The 21,869-nt window shown below is 43.3% G+C and overlaps 1 protein-coding gene across 15 annotated transcripts in view; it reads left to right on the top strand.

Annotated features, from left to right (window-relative positions):
- The window catches only part of BLTP1 (bridge-like lipid transfer protein family member 1), a 2,102,388-nt gene that overhangs the window by 219,330 nt on the left and 1,861,189 nt on the right, over window positions 1-21,869 (top strand). For all 15 annotated transcript variants that reach the window (XM_078676841.1, XM_078676840.1, XM_078676839.1 and 12 more), the window contains 3 exons: window positions 4,756-4,912; window positions 9,033-9,111; window positions 13,650-13,741. In XM_078676841.1, the coding sequence (XP_078532967.1) occupies window positions 4,756-4,912; window positions 9,033-9,111; window positions 13,650-13,741 (328 nt within the window). The remainder of the gene's footprint in view (window positions 1-4,755; window positions 4,913-9,032; window positions 9,112-13,649; window positions 13,742-21,869) is intronic.

Here is a 21,869-nt window from a genome sequence, read left to right as displayed (position 1 = left end):
CTTCTCTCTCTTGCCCAGCAGGGCTCTGCTCTGGGCACTATCAAGGGCTACCTTTCTGCCCTTTCGGCCTTTCTAAGGCTGCCTGATCAACCTTCTTTGTTCAAGTCCCCTATTGTAACAAGATTCTTGAAGGGCATCACGCACATGTATCCACCTGTTCCGTTCGTGATGCCTCAGTGGGACTTGAACCTGGTTCTGACCTTCTTGATGTGCGCTCCCTTTGAGCCACTTCATTCCTGTCCTCTCCGTCTCCTGACTTTAAAGACGGCCTTCCTGGTTGCCATCACCTCTGCCAGGAGAGTGAGTGAGCTCCAGGCTCTTTCTGTCAAACCTCCTTTCATGTCCATTCATCCAGATAAGGGGGTTCTGAGAACTAGACCTTCTTTCCTGCCCAAAGTAGTATCTGCTTTTCACATCGGGCAGTCCATCACCTTACCCTCCTTCTTCCCGCCTCCGCATCCTTCAAAGGATGAAGAGCGGCTCCATCGTCTGGACCCAAAACGTGCGCTTTCATTTTATATGGATCGCACACGCCAGTTCCGGGTGGATGACCAACTGTTTGTTGGCTACGTGGGTGCGAAGAAGGGACGGGCGGTACATAAACGGACCATCTCTCGGTGGGTCGTTCTGTGCATCAAAGCGTGCTACTCTTTGGCTCGGAAGGAGCCTCCTGTTGGGCTGAGGGCCCCTTCCACTTGGGCCACGGCGGCTACTACTGCCCTGGGCCGGGGAGTCCCTTTGCAGGACATTTGCCAGGCGGCTACGTGGGCCTCGCTGCACACCTTTGCGAGGCACTACTGCCTGGACAGTCAAGTCCGGAGGGATGGCTTCTTTGGCCGTTCGGTTCTCCAGGACTTTCTGGTGTAGGATTGTATTGGTTCGCAGACCCACCACCGGGGTTGGTATTGCTGGGGTATCTATTCTAAGGTAAGGAATCTAATACTAACCTGTTTCTTTCAGATGAACAAGTTACTTACCTTCGGTAACAATATATCTGTAAGAAACAGATTATTAGAAATTAGATTCCTTACCGCCCCGCCCATCCTCCCCGTTCTGCGAACTGATACCTAGGGTTAAGGACATCCCTTTCAGGGCCCTAGTTTCAAATGGCACCAGTGTTGGTTCTCACATGGCTCTGCGTGTTCTGGCGCGGAAAAGCTATGTACAAAGAACTGACGTCAGCGCGCGGAGGCGGCGTCTATATACTCCAGCGACGTCATCACGGCACACGATGCCGACGACGGACGCGGAGCCGCAGGGGACGCCTGCAGACGACGCCTACCGACGCGCAGGGGTACTGCTACGCAAAAGTTTCCGGATCCAGACTGACGCCTGGGGATATTCTAAGGTAAGGAATCTAATACTAACTACTGTTTCTTACAGATATATCGTTACCGAAGGTAAGTAACTTGTTCATTAGTACAGGAAACTGATCACAATATAAATGTTTTCCACTGTGTAAACCATCCACTGTAATCTCGAATGACTTGTGCTAAAACAATACAAATTTTGTTTACAAAAAAGGTGCAAGGCCACACCAGAAGGTCACCTGTAGAGACTCTGGGGCACCGGGTGCAGAGGTGTGTCATGGCGTCGGGTGTCACATTCATTTCAATCAGGAACAGTCTGGTTCGAAAGTGACTGTAAGCTGGGACTGGGGACCAGACCCGGGGGAACTTACAGGGGGGACTCGACCCTTGAGATGCTTGGGCACATAGGGACACCTTTTGTCCATTTTTCCTCTGGCTGTGGGGCTCTGGTACAGTGGTGTCTTTTGGTGTCTGGTCCAGTGCTGGAGTCTCTCGCTGTTGGAGGGGGCCTGCAGATGGTGACTGGAAGTCCAAACTGGGTCTGAGGACCCAGTTGGAACTGTCACCTCCCTTGAACTCTGCTACCTCTTCATGGGCATCTGCTGCATAAGTAGTCCCGGTGAGCGGCAGGTCCGTGAACTGGGTCTTGCTTCTTTGGTGCCTGCAGCTGCAGAGGAGTAGGTCCTGTACTCCAAGGGAGTTCCTTTGGCAACTAGCGAACCACTGGCAGCCCTCTGGGTTTCTTGAGGTCTGCACAGCGGAAGGATGAGCCGGTTGCTCGTCAAGGGTCAGGTGCAGCAGACAGGCTGGCATGGTTGGTTTTAAGTCAGTAATGGTCCTCTATTCTCGGATCAGCAGTCTTCTTTGTCCACTCCTTCTTTTGTGTCCCGCAAAATCTGAAGTCCTGGAATCAGGACTCAATTTGGGGGCGGTAAGGGATGTGAGGGGTCAGCCAATGGGCTACTTACCTCTGAGGTCACTACACCCACTAGATGACCACTTCCTTTGAGGAGTGAACATCACCCTGTCCCAGAATGCCTGATTCTACCACACACAAGATGGTGGAAGTCCTAATTTCATGTTCACTTCAAACTGGTCTCGCTGGAGGAGTGTCCAGTCTGGCAGTGCAACCCTCCTCCTGCATAGCACAATTTCCCACCTGTCCTGGTGCCTGTTAGGCCCAGGGCAGGGGGTGGCACTTCCTCAGTCTGGGGAAGCCTTGGATTGCATTTCAAAGGCAGTAGAGGCCTTTGAAGCCCGCTGCCTTGATATGCTTATTTTCCAGCCTTCCTGGAGGAGGAGGAGGTGATAACACCTCTCTGTAGAGCAGGCATTGTTCCTGACCTCCTGAGAGTTAGGGCTGTCAGCCCTGAGGGTCAGAAAGTCGTCTGTTATGCAGGCTGGACCGAACCAGTCAACCAACACACTAGAGGGTTGGTAGGTTAGTGGGGGTACATCTAAGGTACCCTCTGGGTTCATGTATTAATAAATCCATCACTGGAATCAGTGTGGGTTTATTAATACGAGGTGTATGATACCAAGGACCATAGGTTTCAGTGAAGCCATTATGTAGTTTGGAAACTCGTTCTGACCAGTGCCTAGTACATACCTTTAGACAGCTTCCATGTGCACTTGTACTGTCAGTAATTAAACTTGCCAGCACAGGGGCATATCTGCTCATGCAGATATGTCCTCTCATGTAATATAATGCACGCAACCTTAGTGGTGTAAAGCCTTCTGTAGGGGTGACTTATAAATACTACATGCAGTCGTTAAGGGACACGGCAAATAAGTGTGTGCCATGCTGTGTTTTCACTGTTTGGCTTTTTGGAGCACCTTGTGAAGCAGCCTGCAATGGCAGTCTGTGTGAGTTTGGTGCTGGGTCCCTTAGAGTGGCGCAAGATATGCTGCAGCTCATAGGGACCCTCTTTAGTACCTATACCCTATTACTAAGGACTTACAGAGGTGCTAAAGTCCTGGTCACTTGGGGGGGGGGGGGGGGGGGGGGGGGGGAGGTTCAAGTGTCCAGTTGTCTTGTTTTGGGGAAAGAACACTGGCACTGAGGACCTCTTTAGCAGGAACCCAGTGTACTTCAGTCAAGGTGGGGGGGGGGGGGACTACTGCATACGTTTTGCTTTATTGGGACTGTCCATTTGCATCTAAACCTGTTAAAAGGCAGTGTATGACTCCATAAAAGTCACACCTCGCATTTTCTACCATCAAAGTGAATATTCCTTCACTACTAGAATACTGGGATAGTCTCATTCGTAACATCATTTCTATTAGTAACAATATCAGCCTTGTGTTCTGTCCAGAAGTGGTGATTACTTGAATTAAAGCATAGAACATGGGTGACCTAAGAAGACAGAACCTTTCTATAATGATGTTTAACCATTACATATAGAGAAGTGTAAGATGTCCACCTCCCTCCAAGACATTGGAAGGCCTAGTTCTGCTAGATCAGTAACTGGGATTCTTATAAAAAAGAGTGTTGGTCTAGACAACTAATTGCCTTTCAAGTCCTTATCTGATATAGGGCTGTTAAGCATATATTTGCAATGTTAAATAAAGCACTTAAGGATAAAAAGGCTCCAGTGTCCTTCACAAACCTAATAGCGAAGTGGGAGGACGACTTTCAAAGGGAACGAATACCTGAAGAATGCTTCTTCAGGTAGGGGCCATGTTTGACTAATTATCCGGTTACATTCAACTCACTGAGAATGCATAGTAAATTTGCTGTCATTGAAATATATTCCTAGCAGACTCAGTAAAATGCAGCCTGATTCTTCAGCTCTTTGATGGCGACTTTGTGGCTATGGAGCCATCATCATGAGTATCAGGTGGACCTTTTCAGAAAACTGCAGCTTTCTGGACTGACTTATTTGCCAGATTCAAACACATCTCAGTATGCTCCTACCAGACAGTCCACTGGTAGTCCTGCTCAGAGGTATACGTTACACATGAATCTACAAGTACCAGCTGACATGTGCTTGTTACACAATAGTGCATGCCCCCTGTGCTTAGCTCAATGTTCTTGGGACAATGGATGATAGACTGCTGGAAAAATGAGATGACTTCCACTTTGCCAACATCCAATGTATGAACAGTTTATTTGATCGTGATTTTTAAAAAAAATTTAATGGTATCCACCTGTATACTACATTTAGTTTTTCATTTTTTATTTTCAGTGCCCTTGTTTTTCATTTCTTTTTTTTGTTTCCTTCTTCTGCTCAAGTCACCATATGTGTTACCCGTACAGTGTCTAGTTACTTAGTAACTTTCAATAGCTTGGAAGGAGAGTTTTATTTAAGTAATGGGGCTTAGGGGGAATATTGCAGGGTTTTATATTTACCTATAATAGTTATTGTCTTTTGATTAGAAAAAAAAGATTTTCAAATATTTACCCAATACAGTTGCTTGAATTTATTTCTCACTTCATTTTTAGGGAATGCTTGTGGAAGTTCTTCTTTCCACCGGATTACCAACTTCTTAAAGTATCAGAAGTTGCAGAGCCAGGGAAACTGAGAGAAATTCTTGCTTTTGAGCTGCGGATGAACATTATAGAAAATGCTACCATCGACTTGCTTTTTACCAAAAACCGGGTAAATATTTGTATGTGATTTGATTGGTAGTGCATAGTGATATCATTGGTTTCCTTTTGTTCTGTAAGCATAAGTAATATTCTTGCCCATTTGTTTCTTCAGTTTTTCTGAAGTCATCTTTTAGAGACTAAATAATAATCACTAGTACTCTTGTATCCTGGCTGTTTCTCCTTCTGAACCTGTGGATACTCCTGTCTTGTTTTCACAGATGCAGAAATGGCTGTTTAATAGAGAGATTCAAGTGTTAACAGATTTGTACATCATATATTGCACTGCCCCATTTATCCTCCAGTTGGAATGGATCAGAATCTGCTTCTCTTAACCTCTGCAAATTCCTTTCAGGTCCTACTACTCAGGGTTTTTTGGTCCTTTGCTGGGATTGTTTTTTGTTTTGTTCCCCTCCTTCAGCTACTTTTCTCTTCTCTACACTCTAGTTTTAAGCCATCTACTTTATCCTGTTCGTTTGTAGGAGCTCAACCACCTAATCACATCTTGTTGTGCCTGAGTCAGTCACCAGGTTCATGCCTGCACTGTGGTAGCTGCAATTGTCCACGGGTGCACAGTTTCCTTGCATTTCATCATGAGGAAAAGATTTACGGAGATAAGCTGAGGGTCTGAGCAACTGGGAGCGTTACTGAATGCTGCCACCACACTGAAGGATTGAACCAGCCGTTCTGCATACAGTGATGCAGCCCTATTGGAACAGGACGTTGACTCCATATCCATCACAGGTTGTGGGTCTGAAGCCTTATTCTCCTGCTGCTCCGGTGAAGCTGGCAACTGGTGCTAGGAGTTTATCCTAACTCCTACTGTGCATGATCTCCATCGCATTCTGGCGTAGGTTTCTTTCCCATCTGCTTTATCACCCCAAAATTTAAGCAACATATTGCATTAAACTTTGGCACAGGAGGCTGTCTGGGATGCATGTTTCTGCCAGTGCTTGTGTATACAGATACCTGCTCCACAGCAGCTAGCAGTAGCACGGGGAAGCACTGGCCACTGTTGGGAAAGCTCTACTCCTCCTTCTGTCTTGTTGAGAGATTGTCCCAACACTAGAGGTGCACTGCAGGCAAAATAGCATGACCTTGCCTCAATCTTACCATCACACTTACTCAAAGAGCTCTATTTGGTGCTGGGTTCTCCAGCAGAACAGTAGAGCTGTAGCAGTACAGCTTGATAGCTGCAGTCTGCCTTTTCAGCATTTAGTTCCCCAATAGCAGTCTTCATGAATTATTCCTCCATTTGTTTCGACCAGGAGCTAAAGAAGGTAAGGTCCCACACTCCTATGGATTCGACTTCAGGATTCACTATCATGCCCTTCTTTACTCCGAATCCTTCCAGAATGGTCCGAGTGCAAAGTTGACATCTATAGAGACCAACGTTTGACCAAGGTCCCTAGTACAGCCTAGTAATTCCAGTGCATGTCTTCCTTGGCTCTAAGTGGCAAACATTATACCACTATGGGTCCTCGAGTGCAGCTCGCACAGTTTTGGGTGTAGGTTTTGAGAACTGAGGAGCAGCCTACAATGTCCCAACCTTTGCCCTGTTCGCCCTACCTGTTCCTTTTGGGGTAGACTATTTTAGGCAGTTCCCATCCCTGCATAAGGGCCCACCTTACTGGTATCTGTGATCATGAGGGCCTCAATCTAATCAGTTGCTACAATGAGTCATGGACAAGGCATTGGATACACTATTCTTTTCAACACCAGCACCCCCTGGCTTAAGACTGAAGATTATGGAAATTTCTGATAGGTAATCAGGATGGCACAGGTACCCCACAAAAGATGGTACACAGTCTGCTACAGTGCTGCCCAGGGATCCCCGAGTAGTCACTGAATAAATAACTGCCATAGGTGGAAAAGTTCTTACTTGTTAACTGCCTCTGAGAGATGAGTATTTCACTTATGTTTTGAGTTTTCTTTCTGCAATACATTATATGACAGTACTTTTATCATGCAAGCCAGGACCTAAAATACAACACTCATCTGGCTAATTGTGCTGGATTGCATTGGTTGTTGCCCGAAACCGGCCCAAAGTTAATGACTCAAGATTAAGACTTACTGGTGGCAGGAACGGTATAAGTTTCATAGGCAAGAGTTTAATGGGCCCTAGGGGATTCTGAAAGATGCCCAAAGACTTCATAGTGCTCTACAAGAAAACTTATCTACATGCATCCGCCTCCATCCTCATGCCTATGGGAAAACCCTATGAGCAAATGATGAAGAGCAAATTAATGAATGATAAATGTAGGAAGTTTTGTACTCTTCAAACATGTAGGAGTGAGGTAGTGGAAGGAGAGAAAGAAAGATAAAGGAGAAAGGGGATAAAGAAAGGAGCAAAAGAGGAAAGAAACTGGATGTGAGAAAGGAGAGAAGTACAGAAAGAAAACGACCGAAATAAGCATAGAAGAAGGAAAGGAGGGAGGAAGGAAAGATTCATAGTGAGGATTGAAATAAGAAAAGAGGTGAAGGATGCATGAATAGCAAGGGTGCAAGGAGAGGAATAAATGAGAGAGGAAGGAAGGGTAGAAAGGAATGAACAAAATGAAAGAAGCAAGAATGCAAAGTCAAGAAACCAAACAAAGGTACGAAGGTGAGAAGGAAAGGAAAGAGACGGATAAAAGAAAGGACAAGGAAGCACCAAAAAAGAGAAAGTGAGCATGAAGCAAAAGAGACTGAAGGAGAAAATGAAACCAAGAAACGAGAGGAAGAGACAGAAAAGAGACCAAAAAAGGAGGAGCTAGAAAGATAGAAACAAAAGAAACGCATGCAAAAGAAAACAGAAACGAAGGGAAAAAAGAAAGAGACAGATGAAAGAAGGATTGGAGAATAGAAAAACAGATCAAACAGTGTGCTCTGAGGCATTTGTTTCTTGACAGGCTTCTTACCGGGTAGACTGAAACTGATGAGAGAATCCTGCTTGAATTCAAAACGGCTGCAGTTACACCTAGATGTCTGCAGGGAGCTCAATACTTCCTTCCTTAAGCTGCATATCACATGTACGAAACGATTGATGGACTACATTTTTACCAGATGTAAGAATGCAATCTTTTTTTTCTTCAGTTATATTTTTGTAAATGGCGCTGCCCATTATGTTTGATCTCAGTGTTCAAAGAAAATATATCCACTGTTAAAATGTATGTTTGAAGGCCCCCACCAAAAAGTATATATTTATCCATTGGAAAGCAAAATCTTTCTATCAAATCCCAGTCTCTGTATTTTAATTGCCATTTGATGGAGTCTTATTCTATCTTTTGCTTTTATGGAAGTGTTGCTTTATTGTTTATTTGGCAAGTGAGAACAGCAGTTGTATCCCTGCTATGAATTCATACCTATCCCACACTCCGTGTACACACTGCACTTCTCTGCTCCTTAACTCTGAGCTGAAAAGAGTTAAGCAGAATAAAAAACACAAATGGATGTTCATGAAGATTGTTAACGTACTTGCGAGGATTTGAAGAATACTTTTGAAGGTGTCTGGCGTAGAGGACCTATCTCTAGCCCAGCCCACAGACCCTGACGTGGGGGGCTAAAGCCATTTTAACCCAATGGGTGTTAGGTGCCTGCCTTTCAGTGGTGTATTTAACACCCCTGTAATATTAATATTTTCATCCAAACTTTGCAAGTTACTTATGTTCCATTCCTAGATGCATTGCCTCTTCATTCAAATAGTTGTGTACAGCCTCACTGTAGAGTCTTGCTGACAAGACTGCCCCAGTGTGTGTAAGCGTCCATTGATATAAGGTAATTACTGTTCAGTGGACATCTTTAAATTAGTGCATAGCCTTTCAGTTTTTAAAATGTTTCTAATGAGTTCAATCTATTTGTAAAAACCATGTATAATTTTTCTGTTAGGGGTACTGTTATAAACCATTACTTTTGCAACTTTGCCTGTTATTGATTCAATGATTCATTGTTCCAAACATTCTCTATTTTATAAATTCCATGTATCATTTGTACAAACACAGCCTCCATCCAAACCCAAATTCACACTTTAGGGTTTCTGCGTGAATTATTACAGTGAAGTTTTCCGTACTTGCATTGTAAGCGCAGCAGATATATTTACCAAAATGCCACAGCAAGAGGGTACATTTGATGCTCATCTTTGTTTTGTTCTGCAGGAAACCAATGCTGTACATGTAAATGTTGGTGCTGGATCATATTTAGAAGTAAACATTCCTATGACAGTCAGTGAAAATGGTAAGAATATGATTTTTTAAATTAAAGTTTCTGTAATCATTTTTGAAAATGAAGCATAGTTTATTTATCACCAACTTCCTCATTCATAATTTTCTCCTCGTGCAACTCAAAAGGATTGTCCGATCTAGGACAGTTGCCATTTTTCATATATTAATTTTTATTCCTCCTTTTATATGTATGCAACAATTATTTTGAGTACTTTTGTCCATATCCCTAGTATTTGTAGCCATACATTTTTAAATAAGGTTTCACTGAACCATTTTGACTTTTGGCCTGATGATTGTCATTCCAGCATTTAGTCACATTTTTGAGATAAAAAAGTGCCTTTATTATGCCAGTTGGAATTGCTGGCTTTGAGCAAACTAGGCTCACAAGCCTCATATTTGAATAATTGATTGGAGATTCCTTGGAGAGTTACTATTTTCTTAATTTAGATCTTTTGAGGCTCATATTGTAGAGAACATAATGCAGGTTTGCGAAATGTCACATATCGACATTTGTGCAGATATTTAAAAATATTTGCATTACCACCATTATCAGTAATGGTTCTAAGGGCATAGACCAGCTTCAACGGGCCTCAATCTGCATCAAAACAGCCAACAGTACACCTTGCTGTAAACACAGCCAAACTGGCCAGAAATCATAATACAGAAGTTAAATACCGCATGGTCAGTAGAAAATGTACATTGAGTTAAGAATACAGGTTAGCAAGTAGAGAGGAAACCAAACATGAAATTTCATATACCTGTGTTCCAAGACATTCTGCATGAAATGCTAAGGTGGTACAAAAGGGGGGTGGTGATTCATATAGCCATGTCTGAACTGGCGTGGCAGAGTGGGCTAAAGAGTGGGCTAAAGAACGGTGATGGATCAAACCCAGATCTTTTGACTGGGTGTGAGTGTTTGATTGGCTCAGATGCTCTGTCCATCACCACCCCCTTTTGTACCGCTTTGGCCGCCATAAGTGTGGCAGGGTATGCTCAGACGTGAGTCCCTTGCTCACTTTGCCGCCGGATTCAAGCAAGCCGGGCTGAAGACGGCTGGTATGCCAGAAACCGGTCCTCGGAAGCTTGTTTCCGGTCCAGGGAAGACATGGCTTGGCAGTTCGGGCTGGACTGTTCCCATGAGGCACAGGGTCAGACTGATTTGCATATAGCCATGTCTGAACTGGGGTGGCAGAGTGGGCTAAAGAACGGTTATGTATCAAACCCAGATCTTTTGACTGGGTGTGAGTGTTTGATTGGCTCAGATGCTCCGTCCATCACCACCCCCTTTTGTACTGAAATGCTAAGGTGGCCGAGGCTTTGGTGAACTGGTCATTGGTATACCACATACTGCTAGTGATTTTTTTCAGGGTTGTCAAATCCAATTACATCACTGTCTTGGTATAGACTTCTGAGATTATGCACAGCCTTAAGCATTTCAGAAATCCTCATGCTAGCATGAGGGCAAAGGGTATAGGGATCATCTCACATGAGTGCCCAAAAAAGGACAACCAGTGAATCTAATAAAAGTTGAATGTTAGTGATAGCTTTAATGTCAAAGGTTTTCAAGACCCCTATATGTGTGGCATGACACCTATCCTGTTCTCATTACCAGATGTATTGTGGCATAAAATCTGTCTTAGAGGAAGTAGTAAAGAATAAATACAGAAAAGCACTGTTCAAAGATAAGGTTCAGTAAGCAGAATTTTAGATGAAGTCAAGACTCTTAAAATTATATCTGTGCTATCCAGTGACTGAGATGGACATAACCATTCCGTTCCAGGTAAGCTAAAGGTGGTTAAACACATTTCAGAATCAAGAAGAAGAAAGTAGATTTCAGTCTAAAGTTGACCTAATTTACTGTTGGTGCAGGTTGCTGCCGTCTCTACGTGCAGGAGCAATTGGGTTGTTACTGTATTAACGGATTGTATCTCTTTACAAATAAAGATTACAAACTAAACCAAAAGAACTGTTGACCTAGTTCACTTAATGTTATTTGCTGGCATGAAATATGGATTGTAGGCGATTGGATCTTTGGAATGAATATGAACTGATTTGTTTTGGTTTTTGCAAGCAATTCTCGAACACCTTAATGGCCTCAACAAGAAGGAGTTCCAATGTAGGTATGTAGCAGTGATTTAGGGAAGATCGAACAAGGTGCTGCGGCATAGACCTCTTCTGTGTCCTTCCAAGTTTTCGCATATAAATTTAAAGGCCTTTCTAAAAATGTCTGGGACTGATAGACCTTCTTAGTAATTGTTCTAAATCCTAAGAGGTTTGGTGGTAAAAACTTAGTTTTAGTTGATTGGAGTACCTTTGGAGGGATGTGACATTGGATCACCTGGGAAGGGGTGTAAATGTGAAGCATATGCACTAAATATAGCAAACCTGGAAGAAATGTATCTTAATGGTTGCTATGTGTCCCAGCCAATAGAGCTCCGATTTACCCCATTCATTTGAGCCCTGTGAGAAGGGTAAGTATATTTTGGTCATACATACTAGTAGTTAAAGGATCTAAATAAAGAATACTTTGGTCATGTGAGCTTACTTTAGCTATTTAATAATTTTAAAGGCTGTGTTTTCCACTGCTCTACCAACCGATAATATTTTAACACCTAAACCTTTCCTCTTAAAATGTGCACTGTTGAACATTGCTTGTGTTGAGGAGTTTAGAGCTAGTACTGGGAAATACTAATGCATTGTCCTTGTGAAATAATTGGTAGACCTTGTTTTGTGACCTATACATAATTATAAATACGCTTTCCAGGATTTGCAATACATAAACTGATCTAATGAAACCTTGTTTCTACTTATAGATCAAACACTACTTGTCTAATCATGGGCTTATATGAAATATATATATCTTTTTTTAAATCAACTGATTGACCAAACACAGTTACTAACATGCTTTGTTAAAAGAAAGGCTCAGGACTGGGAAACCCCATTTTCATAGTATTTGAGTCAGTCTGGAAACTGCCAAGATGCCGCTACTGATTTACGGTGTTACATGTGTATGATTCTACGATGAGATCCTGATTAGGAAGCACAACAGCTATGTTACTTATAGGCGATCTTTCCAAAGAGGCCCAAGAGTGGATGGTATTGGAGAATGAACTGCCACCCAGTAGAAGTTATTTTTCCAAGGTAAAATTCAAATACATAATACTTCTTGGCACACCAGCACTTTCTCCATCCTAAATATTTTTCTGTACCAGAGAAGACTTGCAGACTCCCTAATGCCATCACCAATTGTGCTTTAGTCTATTTGGCTAATATCGTTGTGCCTTAGAGTAAGGCCCAAAAATGCCAACACCAGTCTGTTGTTGATTTTGTTCCTGTTCATAGTGGAATGTGTCTTAGCATTTCTGACTGGCCTTAAGCAAATTGAGCTGGATGTGATTCACACCAAGAGTCTCAGGCCACCCCCTGTGCCACACATCAATCAGACCATGTACACATAAAACATATGACCCATTCTTACAGTATGGGGTACACAGTCTCAGCAACCTGTTGCCTTACTTCTGCATCATCTCTGGGCACTTATGGATAAGCATACTTAATTCTGTACACCCAAAGTATGCTCTCCTATAAATGTAGTCTGCCCATGTGCATCTGTTTCTTTAGCAATAGTTCCACAATTAGGAAAGTTCTAAAAATGTTTAACAGTACTCTGTAATTTAATATCGGCCAATCACGACTATGATGCAGCTTCATTATTGCTTCTGTGCTCTGTAGCTGTAGATTAGAGTTCACTAGTGGACCAACGCTTGCAACCTCATAGGATCATCCAGGTCGGGCACACCCCAGTGATTGAACAGGCTTAAGTTTGACAGTCACTCCATCGCCCGTCTTCTCCCTTTCTCTGAGTAATGAGAATGGCTTGCAGAGTCCAGCATTTGGTTATATCTAACTACAAAGTGGATTTCCTGGCAACCTAAGAATGAATCCCTGCCTGAATGTGTCCAGAACACAATATTCACATATTCACAACAGAGCGACATCACTCTGTGTAGGCAATCACAATCATAGAGAAACACCAGTGCGATCGGTCACTTTTATTACTAAACATTTCTCTATTCCCCTCTTTCAGTCTCTCAGGGAATCTCATCCATTAAACAAGACAAGGTACAAAAACAAAACCTGATATGTTCCCTGCTTTGAAAAGTTTATTCTTTCAAAGGGCTTTAAAACAGAGCTGACTCCAGACTTTGGTCTTTTAGACAGGTTTTTAGCTTGTTAAAATTTCAGTTTCAAAAGAAGAAAACACCCTGGCAAAAATCCAAACGCCTTCCTTACTTTCCCAGACCAATAAAAATATTGTTTAGTCATGCACCAGTAAGATTTGGCACATTTCACATTCCTACCTCTTCAGGGAGCTGTTTTAGGGCTTTTTCTAAGAATGTGAGCCTTCATGTAAAGGAAAAGTATCATGTTAATTTTGAGATTACGATACAGATACGTTTTTTTATGCTATGGTGCTCCTTTTCTTTTGATGAAACAATTATATTGAAATTTAATTATAAAAAAATTTCTGACACTTTTTTTTTATGTTAGGTTATTCTCCAACCATTAAAGGGCAGCTTTTGCACGTTGATACTACGAGTAGCATGCAGTACCGAACTTTGATTGAAGCTGAAATGTTAGCGGTAAGTGTTGCTTCTTAGTATCCTTTAAATTGCTTCTCTGTTGCAAATGTCTTATCCTGTTCGAGTTATGTTCCATATCTATCATTATTAATTCTTTGTTTCATTAACTGTGATAGGAGTCAATAACCAAAAATATTGGAAATCAAATTAGATGTGTGCATCTAAAATATATATTGTGTTCCTGGAGATTGTAACCCAGCATCTAAATCTTCGTTCATAATCTTTCAATGTGCAATTCAGTTGCAGGTCTGTGAGACCTCTTATTTTCAGTAAATTAATCCTTTCTAACTTGTTTTTTTTTTACATAAAAATGTTCCTGTTCATTCTCTATGCTCCATGCAATTTCTTGCACTGTGGAATCCCTTTCACTTAAATCTGGGCTTTCTTCACTTTATTGTAGATGACTTTACTGCTCGTTGATTTCTGACTGTGGTTATTAGTTACAATATCCATACCTGAGCTATTTTACAAAAAAGAAAAATAGCTAAGTACTGTGCTTCCTCCTGTAAATCATGCTGTGTTAAGTTCCTAGCATTAATGTTCACATTTTGTGTTGGCATTCTCATGAATGATTCATCCCCTTGAAGATTAGGTTGAAGATAAGTTACAAAGAAAAAACTGAGACCTCTGCACAAGATGGTTACCTAAATACGGATTTCACACTCTCTTAGTAGGAAAGTCTACAGTCACAGGGATGTGCCCCCTCAACTGTGCCTCATTCAACATACTTCAAGCCACAGAAAGAAAGTAGAGTAGTGATTTTAAAAGTGCCAGAGCAACATAAAAGGTACTTAATGGTTGTGGCAATGTTGTGTGGCGGCTGCCATGTTAGCTGCCTGAAAGCTAAATTTTAAAAACATACTTACTCCTGGAGGCCCACTGTTATGTAATTGAGTGGATAAAAGTATGGGTAAGGGGCTCAGAGAAGACTTTGTTTAAAAACACACAATAGAAAAAAAAGTTTTTAATTACAAGCGTGTTATACACATTGCAGTTTTAAACCAAAAATATGACTAATATTTTGCAAACAGCCATTATTTTGATATTGCTTCAGAACAATATGATTTTAATGAAGCTACTTATCCTGGCATAAGGCAAGAAAAAGAATAAACCAAACTGACAGGCAAGGCATTAGAGGAAATGTGGATCAAAGAATCCTTATGTTATGTTAATGGTTTGTAAAGTGTGTGGCAGATACCTCTAAGGGTGTCTTGGTTGTCAAGGTAAAACTGGGTAAGAGCAAGCCTCATGGACAGAGCAGGGATTTTGAAAGAGTCCGGTTTTGAGTTTTTTTTGTTGTTAAATAAGGTGATGTCACTGTGATAAATCAGCTGTTCCAGACACCACAGGGAAGATTAGAGAAGGAGCAGCAACCCATCTGAGATTTTTGAAGGTAGGGAAGGCCTCAAACCATGAGTCCGGTGATTAACCCTGAATTTGTTTCTTAGGAAGTCACACATGTGTTAACGATGACTCTGTGAGTTAGACACAAGGCTTTAAATTGCCTTTGAGCTACATGAAGATTGTTAAGATGCACAGATACAGAGGAAGTAATGGAATATTCAGAGTTAGCCTAGCTGCTGAATTCCTAACACTTTGCAGATGGTGAGTTAGATAATCTGGCAATCCTAGGTAAATGAAGTTGCCATAATCTACACTTTAGGTAAGCATTAAGTGCACCTTGTTTACCTAGCTAAGATGGGAAGATGATGAATGGTTTTCATGAGCATAGTAAGAAAGGAAACACAACTCCTAGAGACTTGTTTATTTGGAATATGAAAGATCTTGATCAAAGATGGACCCGAGATTTTGGGCTGCTTGTGCAGAAGCAGGAGGGGTACGAATTCACCAAAATTAAGTCCAGGCAATTGCTTATTGGCCCATGGTCAAAAGCTTGGTCACAGGCAGTTGTCCTTCATACAGGAGAGTTGTTTATTGATATCTTTCTTAGGATTTTAGCAGGAAAAGGGAGCAGAGAAATCTGACTGTAATTGCTTAGGGTACTGGCATTGGCATTAGGTTTTATAAGAAGGGGAATGGCACAGGCATGCTTCCATGTCGCTGTGAAAGAAGCAGTGCAAATAAATAAATTGCACCGTTGAGTGATTGCAGAGTACATGATATCGGGCAAGTGAAACCATGTTGGGAAACCTGGATTGATCTGGGACCTAATTTAATGGACACCAGACGTATCGAACCTCCTTTAAGGAGAAGGTTTCAAATGTGCACAAAGAAATGTTTCCGGGAGGATCTATTCAGTCAAAGGCCAAGATGAAGGAATCCAGTGTGAGTTGAGAGAAATCCCACCTAAATGGTTGCAATTTAGTAAATTAAAAAATGAGGCGGATAGCTCAAAGCATAGCTCTTTTTACAGCGCAGTGGGCTTCCTTTAAACCTTGAGATGCAGGAGGTTTTTAAAAATGACATCTGTGTCTTGAGACGAGTTGAAGGAAGTTGCAATTTTTTTATGTAAAAAGAAACTCCTTCCAGGGGACTAAGGGCCAGATGTAGGTCGGTCGGTAACGTCCGAAAATCGGTATTTTCGGCCGTTACCGACCGGTATTTCAGAAATGGTATGTAGGGGCATTAATTTACAGAATCGGTAAATTTACCGATTCGGTAAATTTACCGATTCTGTAAAATACCGAATCGGTATTTTTACCGATTCGGTAAATCTGAGATGTAGGTGGGACTCTTCTGAGTCCCACAAGCCTTACCGAATCGGTATTTTACCATCAAATCCAATTTGATGGTAAAATACCGATTCCGGTGTGCATGCACATGTGTGCATGCACACCTATGCCATGTGACAGGCAGACCTGCCCTTAGGGCATGTATGCCTGCCCACATGGCACCCGAGCCTGTTTTGGGGGTGCCAGAGGGTGTCAAAGTGACACCCCCTGCACCCTTGTGCAAATCGGTATTTACCGATTCGGTAAACACCGAATCGGTAATGCCCATTCATTCCTATGGGCTTCAAAGCCCATAGGAATGAATGGGCATTACCGATTCGGTATTTACCGAATCGGTAAATACCGAATTCTTCAGAATCGGTATTCCAGCACATCTGGAATACCTACATATCCACCCTTTAGATTTACCGATTTTTAATTACCGAATCGGTAAAATTCGGTAATTAAAAATCGGTAAATCTATTTTACCTACATCTGGGCCTTAGTGTTGATATTCTTATAATAAGACGCCTAAACTGTTCAAGAACATCCCTTCTTTTGTACAATTTTTTTTCTGACGCCATATATGAGCTTCAATCTAGGATCCAGTCCTTCACATTTGTTTAAAAAAAAAAAATTGTACATCTTCTAAAGCCTCAAAATACGATTCTAATAAATTGCTTTTTGAAACTTAATAATTTAGTAATTTTATGAACAAATTTGTCAAGATTGTTTAACTCTGGATCTGAGTGTCAGTGACCAGCAAAATACTATCCACAACTTCAATCCGAAGATATTCCGCTCTTCTGATGTCCTACATCCTCAGTGGGGTCTAACATTAAATGGATCACAGGCCCAACATCACATAAACTTTTTAATGGTAAGTTTATACAACATATCTGGAGATCAGTATACGCTGTGCAGCCATTTTGCAGAATTAAAAGCAAACCTTGGTTAACTGTGTTTGGGAAATTAATGTTCGAGGCATGTGTGGCTGTACACATGTTGTGCATACTCCTGCCATGTAGTGTTGGACCTGGATGTGTGCAAGTTGTTTTTCTTTGAAGAATTCTTCTCAAATCATAAAGTACTGCGTCTACACCACTTGATTGCACTCCCTCCAAGATCCGTGTCCTCACCGCATCCTCTGCACCGTGGGCCTTCATCTTTGGTGAGCTGCTTGAGGTCCTCTTACGACTCCTGTGATTTTTCTCTTTTTAGGGCTCGGCCTACGCCCACGAAGTGGGTGGAGCTTCGAGCTCCTAATGTTAAAGAGAAAAAAAAAGTATCTCTAGGGCTTTGGCCAGACACATTCCTTAGTGTTTTATGTCATCTGCCCAGTGATTCGTCTTCGCTGTGGTGTCTTTGTAGTAGCCTTGACGTGATAGGCTAAATGTAGTTTTCGTCCGCCATGTTTGGCATTTTTTGTGCGTGTGCGCGCACAGAAGTACATTAATTATAATTAGGAGCTGTCAGGGTGCCTCCGTAAGTGAATCCAGATGGCGCGTTCACCATTCAGCAGCGCTCAGCGCGCAGCTGCTGCATGCCAGGCCGGGAAAGGGCTTCATTAGCCTCACTCATCCGGCGCTGAGACAGCAAGACACTGGGGCCCACGGCCCCCTCCCTCATCCGTATCGGCGAAGCTCGGAACGTCCTGCTTACCACCTGCCATGCAAACGAGAAGCACCAGTATCGAACGACAACCCTCCTGTGTGCATTTATCACGTGTCCCTGTACACGGGCATCGTCACTCCCACATGGTTTGTTGGAGCAGCATACAAAACAAATCTCTTACTTGCAAATTGTTCTGGATTGTTTGGGAAGATGAGGTGAGAGCGAGAAAGCACAAATTAGAGACAGGATTAGAACACAATCTTAGCGGTTGCGAAGAGAGGTCGTCCAGTAAACAGTGGCAATATCCAGTCGCCACCATGATATAACCGTTTCAAATGATCATTTCAGATGGCTGCACCTAGATGTAAATAATCGAGCTGTTACAGCAAACAATACACAGTGTTCAAAATTGCTTTCTTTCCGACATTCAATGTGTTGTGACCTTAGGACGAACACACCTATGCTTTTAGCTGTTGATGTGTCACCTGACAACTTTTTTCCAGTAGGTAGTTTGGAAAGGTTTCACTTTCAAGATTTCACAGGCTGGGTAAGAAATGTACACTTCACCTGTATGGATATGTTTTTCCATTGTAGAGGGCATGCTGGCGGAGTCACGAGTAGCCAACTTGTAAAAGATAACTGATGACGAAGGTTTTAAGGTTAACTTGCAGGTTCCATTTTTTTCGGTAAAGCTACTGAAGGTAAGCAAAGGAATGGGGCATGCTCAAGAAGAATATAAAATATATTTTTGTGTGTTAAAATATTTCATACATTTTAATTCGTGCCGTCTGCATTTTAAAACGCTTCCACACAGAAAGCACAATTACATCTTTCGCCCTCCCTTCTCACAAAAGGCAGTCATGCGAAAACCGTCTTCTCTTGGTTGGTGCTCCAGAGTCCACGTGCATGGGCAAGTAGTACACACATCAGCAAAAACATTAAAAGAAGCACAACGAAGCTTCTTCTGTGAGAAGGGGCTTTGGTGGTTAATTAAGAACTGAAAGATGAGGTTATTTACTAGAATTTTAATTAAATAACTAACAGATTTTAGCATTCTTGGGGACTGAATAGGGCATAGACTATGAAAGTCTGACCTTCTTCTTCAAAACTACAATCTTGACTTCTCCCTTGACAACCATTGGGCAGGGGGGCTGTGATCCCAGTCTGCACACGGCCTCCGTGGGGTTCCTTGGTACTTACCTTGGGTGGTTTCTTGTGTCCTAGGCTCCTCTGGGTCTTCTGGTTTAAATCCTGTTCTCCCTTGCAGTTCACATTTCATTTGTTTAGTTATTGGTTTGGTCTCCTGCTGGAGACCACTGAATTTTGTGCTACTTACCTGATTACCTTTGAAGTATTCTTATGTATTGTAATATCTCCGGGTAGGGGATATACCAATGTGTTAGTGAGTGTTGTGTAATAAATAAAAGTATGTTTATGTATTATCACTGTGTTGTTCTTTTTCATTTAACGTGCACGACAGCTCAAAGTAATCTGCTTAACACACATTGAAGATAAAGCTTCTATCCACAGCAGGCACATCAAGAGCAATCTATGGTTATCAAGGACCACTAAAATCACCATAATGATTGCCTGGATTAGTGCAAGATGCACCACTTGAATAAGTGTGCACCATATACTAAGCCAGTATCCTACAACACCCTAACCGAGAGAGCATGGTGGTCCAAGCTTCCACCTCCCATGTACGTCCTGGCGCATTCCCTACCACTTTACCAGATAGGGAATGCAAGAGGCTGGACACTATAGGAAAGAACAGGTTTAGTTCCGTCAGCTTGGCACAGTGGTCTGTGAATGGCGTGTGCCTTTTGGAGCTGCTATTCCCACACTCTGTGGGGCTCTGTGTTAGCAGCTGCTGCCTATGGTCTCAAAGAATGCCCAGGCCACACTTTCCCAAGCGAATGCAGACGTGAGAGATGCAGCCTAGTTCACAATCCGATGTGTGCTGGATATGACCGGCTCGCTGGGCTGAGCAGTTTCTTTGTCGGTGGCCTTTTGGTGACACGCCTGGCTGAGGACAACTAGCTTTTCCGGGGATGTTCAAGCGTGCTTATATACATGCCCTTTGATGGCTGCCGTCTCTCCAGAGACCAGGTGGATTCAGTGCTTGAGTGCTTTAAGGCCAGCAGGGCTATGGCCAGGTCCTGGGTCTTTCCATGGCCCCTTACCAACCCTGTCTGCCTAATGCTCCTTTTGTGGCCACAGATGTGGCTTCCAGCAGCAACTTTACAAACCCTGCCACCACTGTGGGCAAGCTTCCCAGCCTCTGCGTAGCTGAGGACGCAGTACCTGCAGGCCCTGTGGGTCAGGTAGACCGAAATCAAGCCAGTCCACCTCCACCCCCCCCCACCTCCCCCCAGCAGCCGCAGCCTCCAAATTCCTTTAGTTTGCCCTCTCACCATCATGGGCACCCAGTGGGAGGCCGGATACACCATTATCTGTTGGTCTGGAGGTTAATAACATCCGACCAGTGGGTTCTTCAAATTGTCTGAAGGGGCTTCTCCCTCCCCTTAATGGGCCCTCTTCCACCCATGCCACCCACTTGTGACAGGCTGATGGAGGAACATCTCTCCTTACTCTGCCAGGAAGTGACGGCTCCCTTGGCCAAGGGAGCTTTAGAGAGGGTGCCGGCACCAAAAGTAGGTTGTAGTTGTTGGTCCGGCTACTTTCTGGCGCACAAGCAGGTCGGAGGCCTACTTCCTATCCTAGACCTGCACCTTCTCAATATCTTTCTCAAGAAAGAGAAGTTCAGAATGCTCATGTTCGCTCAAGCCCTGTGTGCCCTGGACCCAGGAGACTGGATGGTAGCATTAAACTTGCAGGACCCATACTTCCATATTCCTGTCCTGCAATGCTCACTTTCAGTTTGCCATGCTCCTTTTGGCCTTACCAGCGCCCCTCGCATGTTCACCAAGGTGATGACTGTGGTTGCAGCTCACCTGCGGAGATCAGGGGTGCCAGTCTTCCCCTATCTTGACAACTGGCTGTTGAACATGGGCTTGTCCCAGGCTGTCGTCTCCCACTTCCAGACTACAGCAGACCTCCTGCATTCAATGAGGTTCACTATCAACGTGCTCCTGACTCATTCTCAGACGCTCCCTTACAGCAGAGCCGTTCTGAACAGGTTGCCGTTTCGGCCCTATTACCCCGAACGGCAAGTCCAGGATATTTAGACTATGATTCTAATGTTTCAGCCTCTATCCTGGATTTGGGTGAAACTGACTCTGAGGCTGCTGGGACTCATGGCCTCTTGCATCCTGACTGTGACACATGCCTACTGGCATATGCAAGCTCTACTTTGGGACCTGAAGTTCCTGTGGGCACAGCATCACGGGACTCTCTTCTACAGGGTCTGGATTTCGTAAGAAACAGCCAAAGATCTGCAGTGGTGGTTAATGAACCGCAACTGGGACAGCGGCACCCCTCTCTCTTCCCCAACCAGATCTCATAGTGGTGACAGATGCGTCACTCCTGGGATAGGGCGGCCATCTAGGATAGGTGGAGATTAAAGGCCTCTGGTATATGGCGAAATCCGGACTCCACTTCAACCTGTTGGAGCTCCAGGTGATCCGACTTGCATTGAAATCCTTTCTACCCTCTGTCAAGGGAAGGCTAGTGCAGGTGTTCACGGACAACACCACCGCCATGTGATACTGCAACAAACCGGCCAGAGTGGGGTCGTGAACCCTTTGCCAAGAGGCCCTGCATCTCTCGACATGGCTGGAATGTCATTGTATTTCCCTGGTGGTTCAACACATGGCGGGCTCTCTGAATGCCAGAGTGGACAAAATCTGCCAAAGATGCCTAGTGAATCACAAATGGCATAA

The sequence above is a fragment of the Lissotriton helveticus genome, chromosome 2_1 (genome assembly GCF_964261635.1).
Source record: "Lissotriton helveticus chromosome 2_1, aLisHel1.1, whole genome shotgun sequence".
NCBI lineage: Eukaryota > Metazoa > Chordata > Amphibia > Caudata > Salamandridae > Lissotriton > Lissotriton helveticus.
The sequence above is the reverse complement of the archived record's forward strand: the minus strand, read 5'-3'. Positions and strand labels throughout refer to the sequence as shown.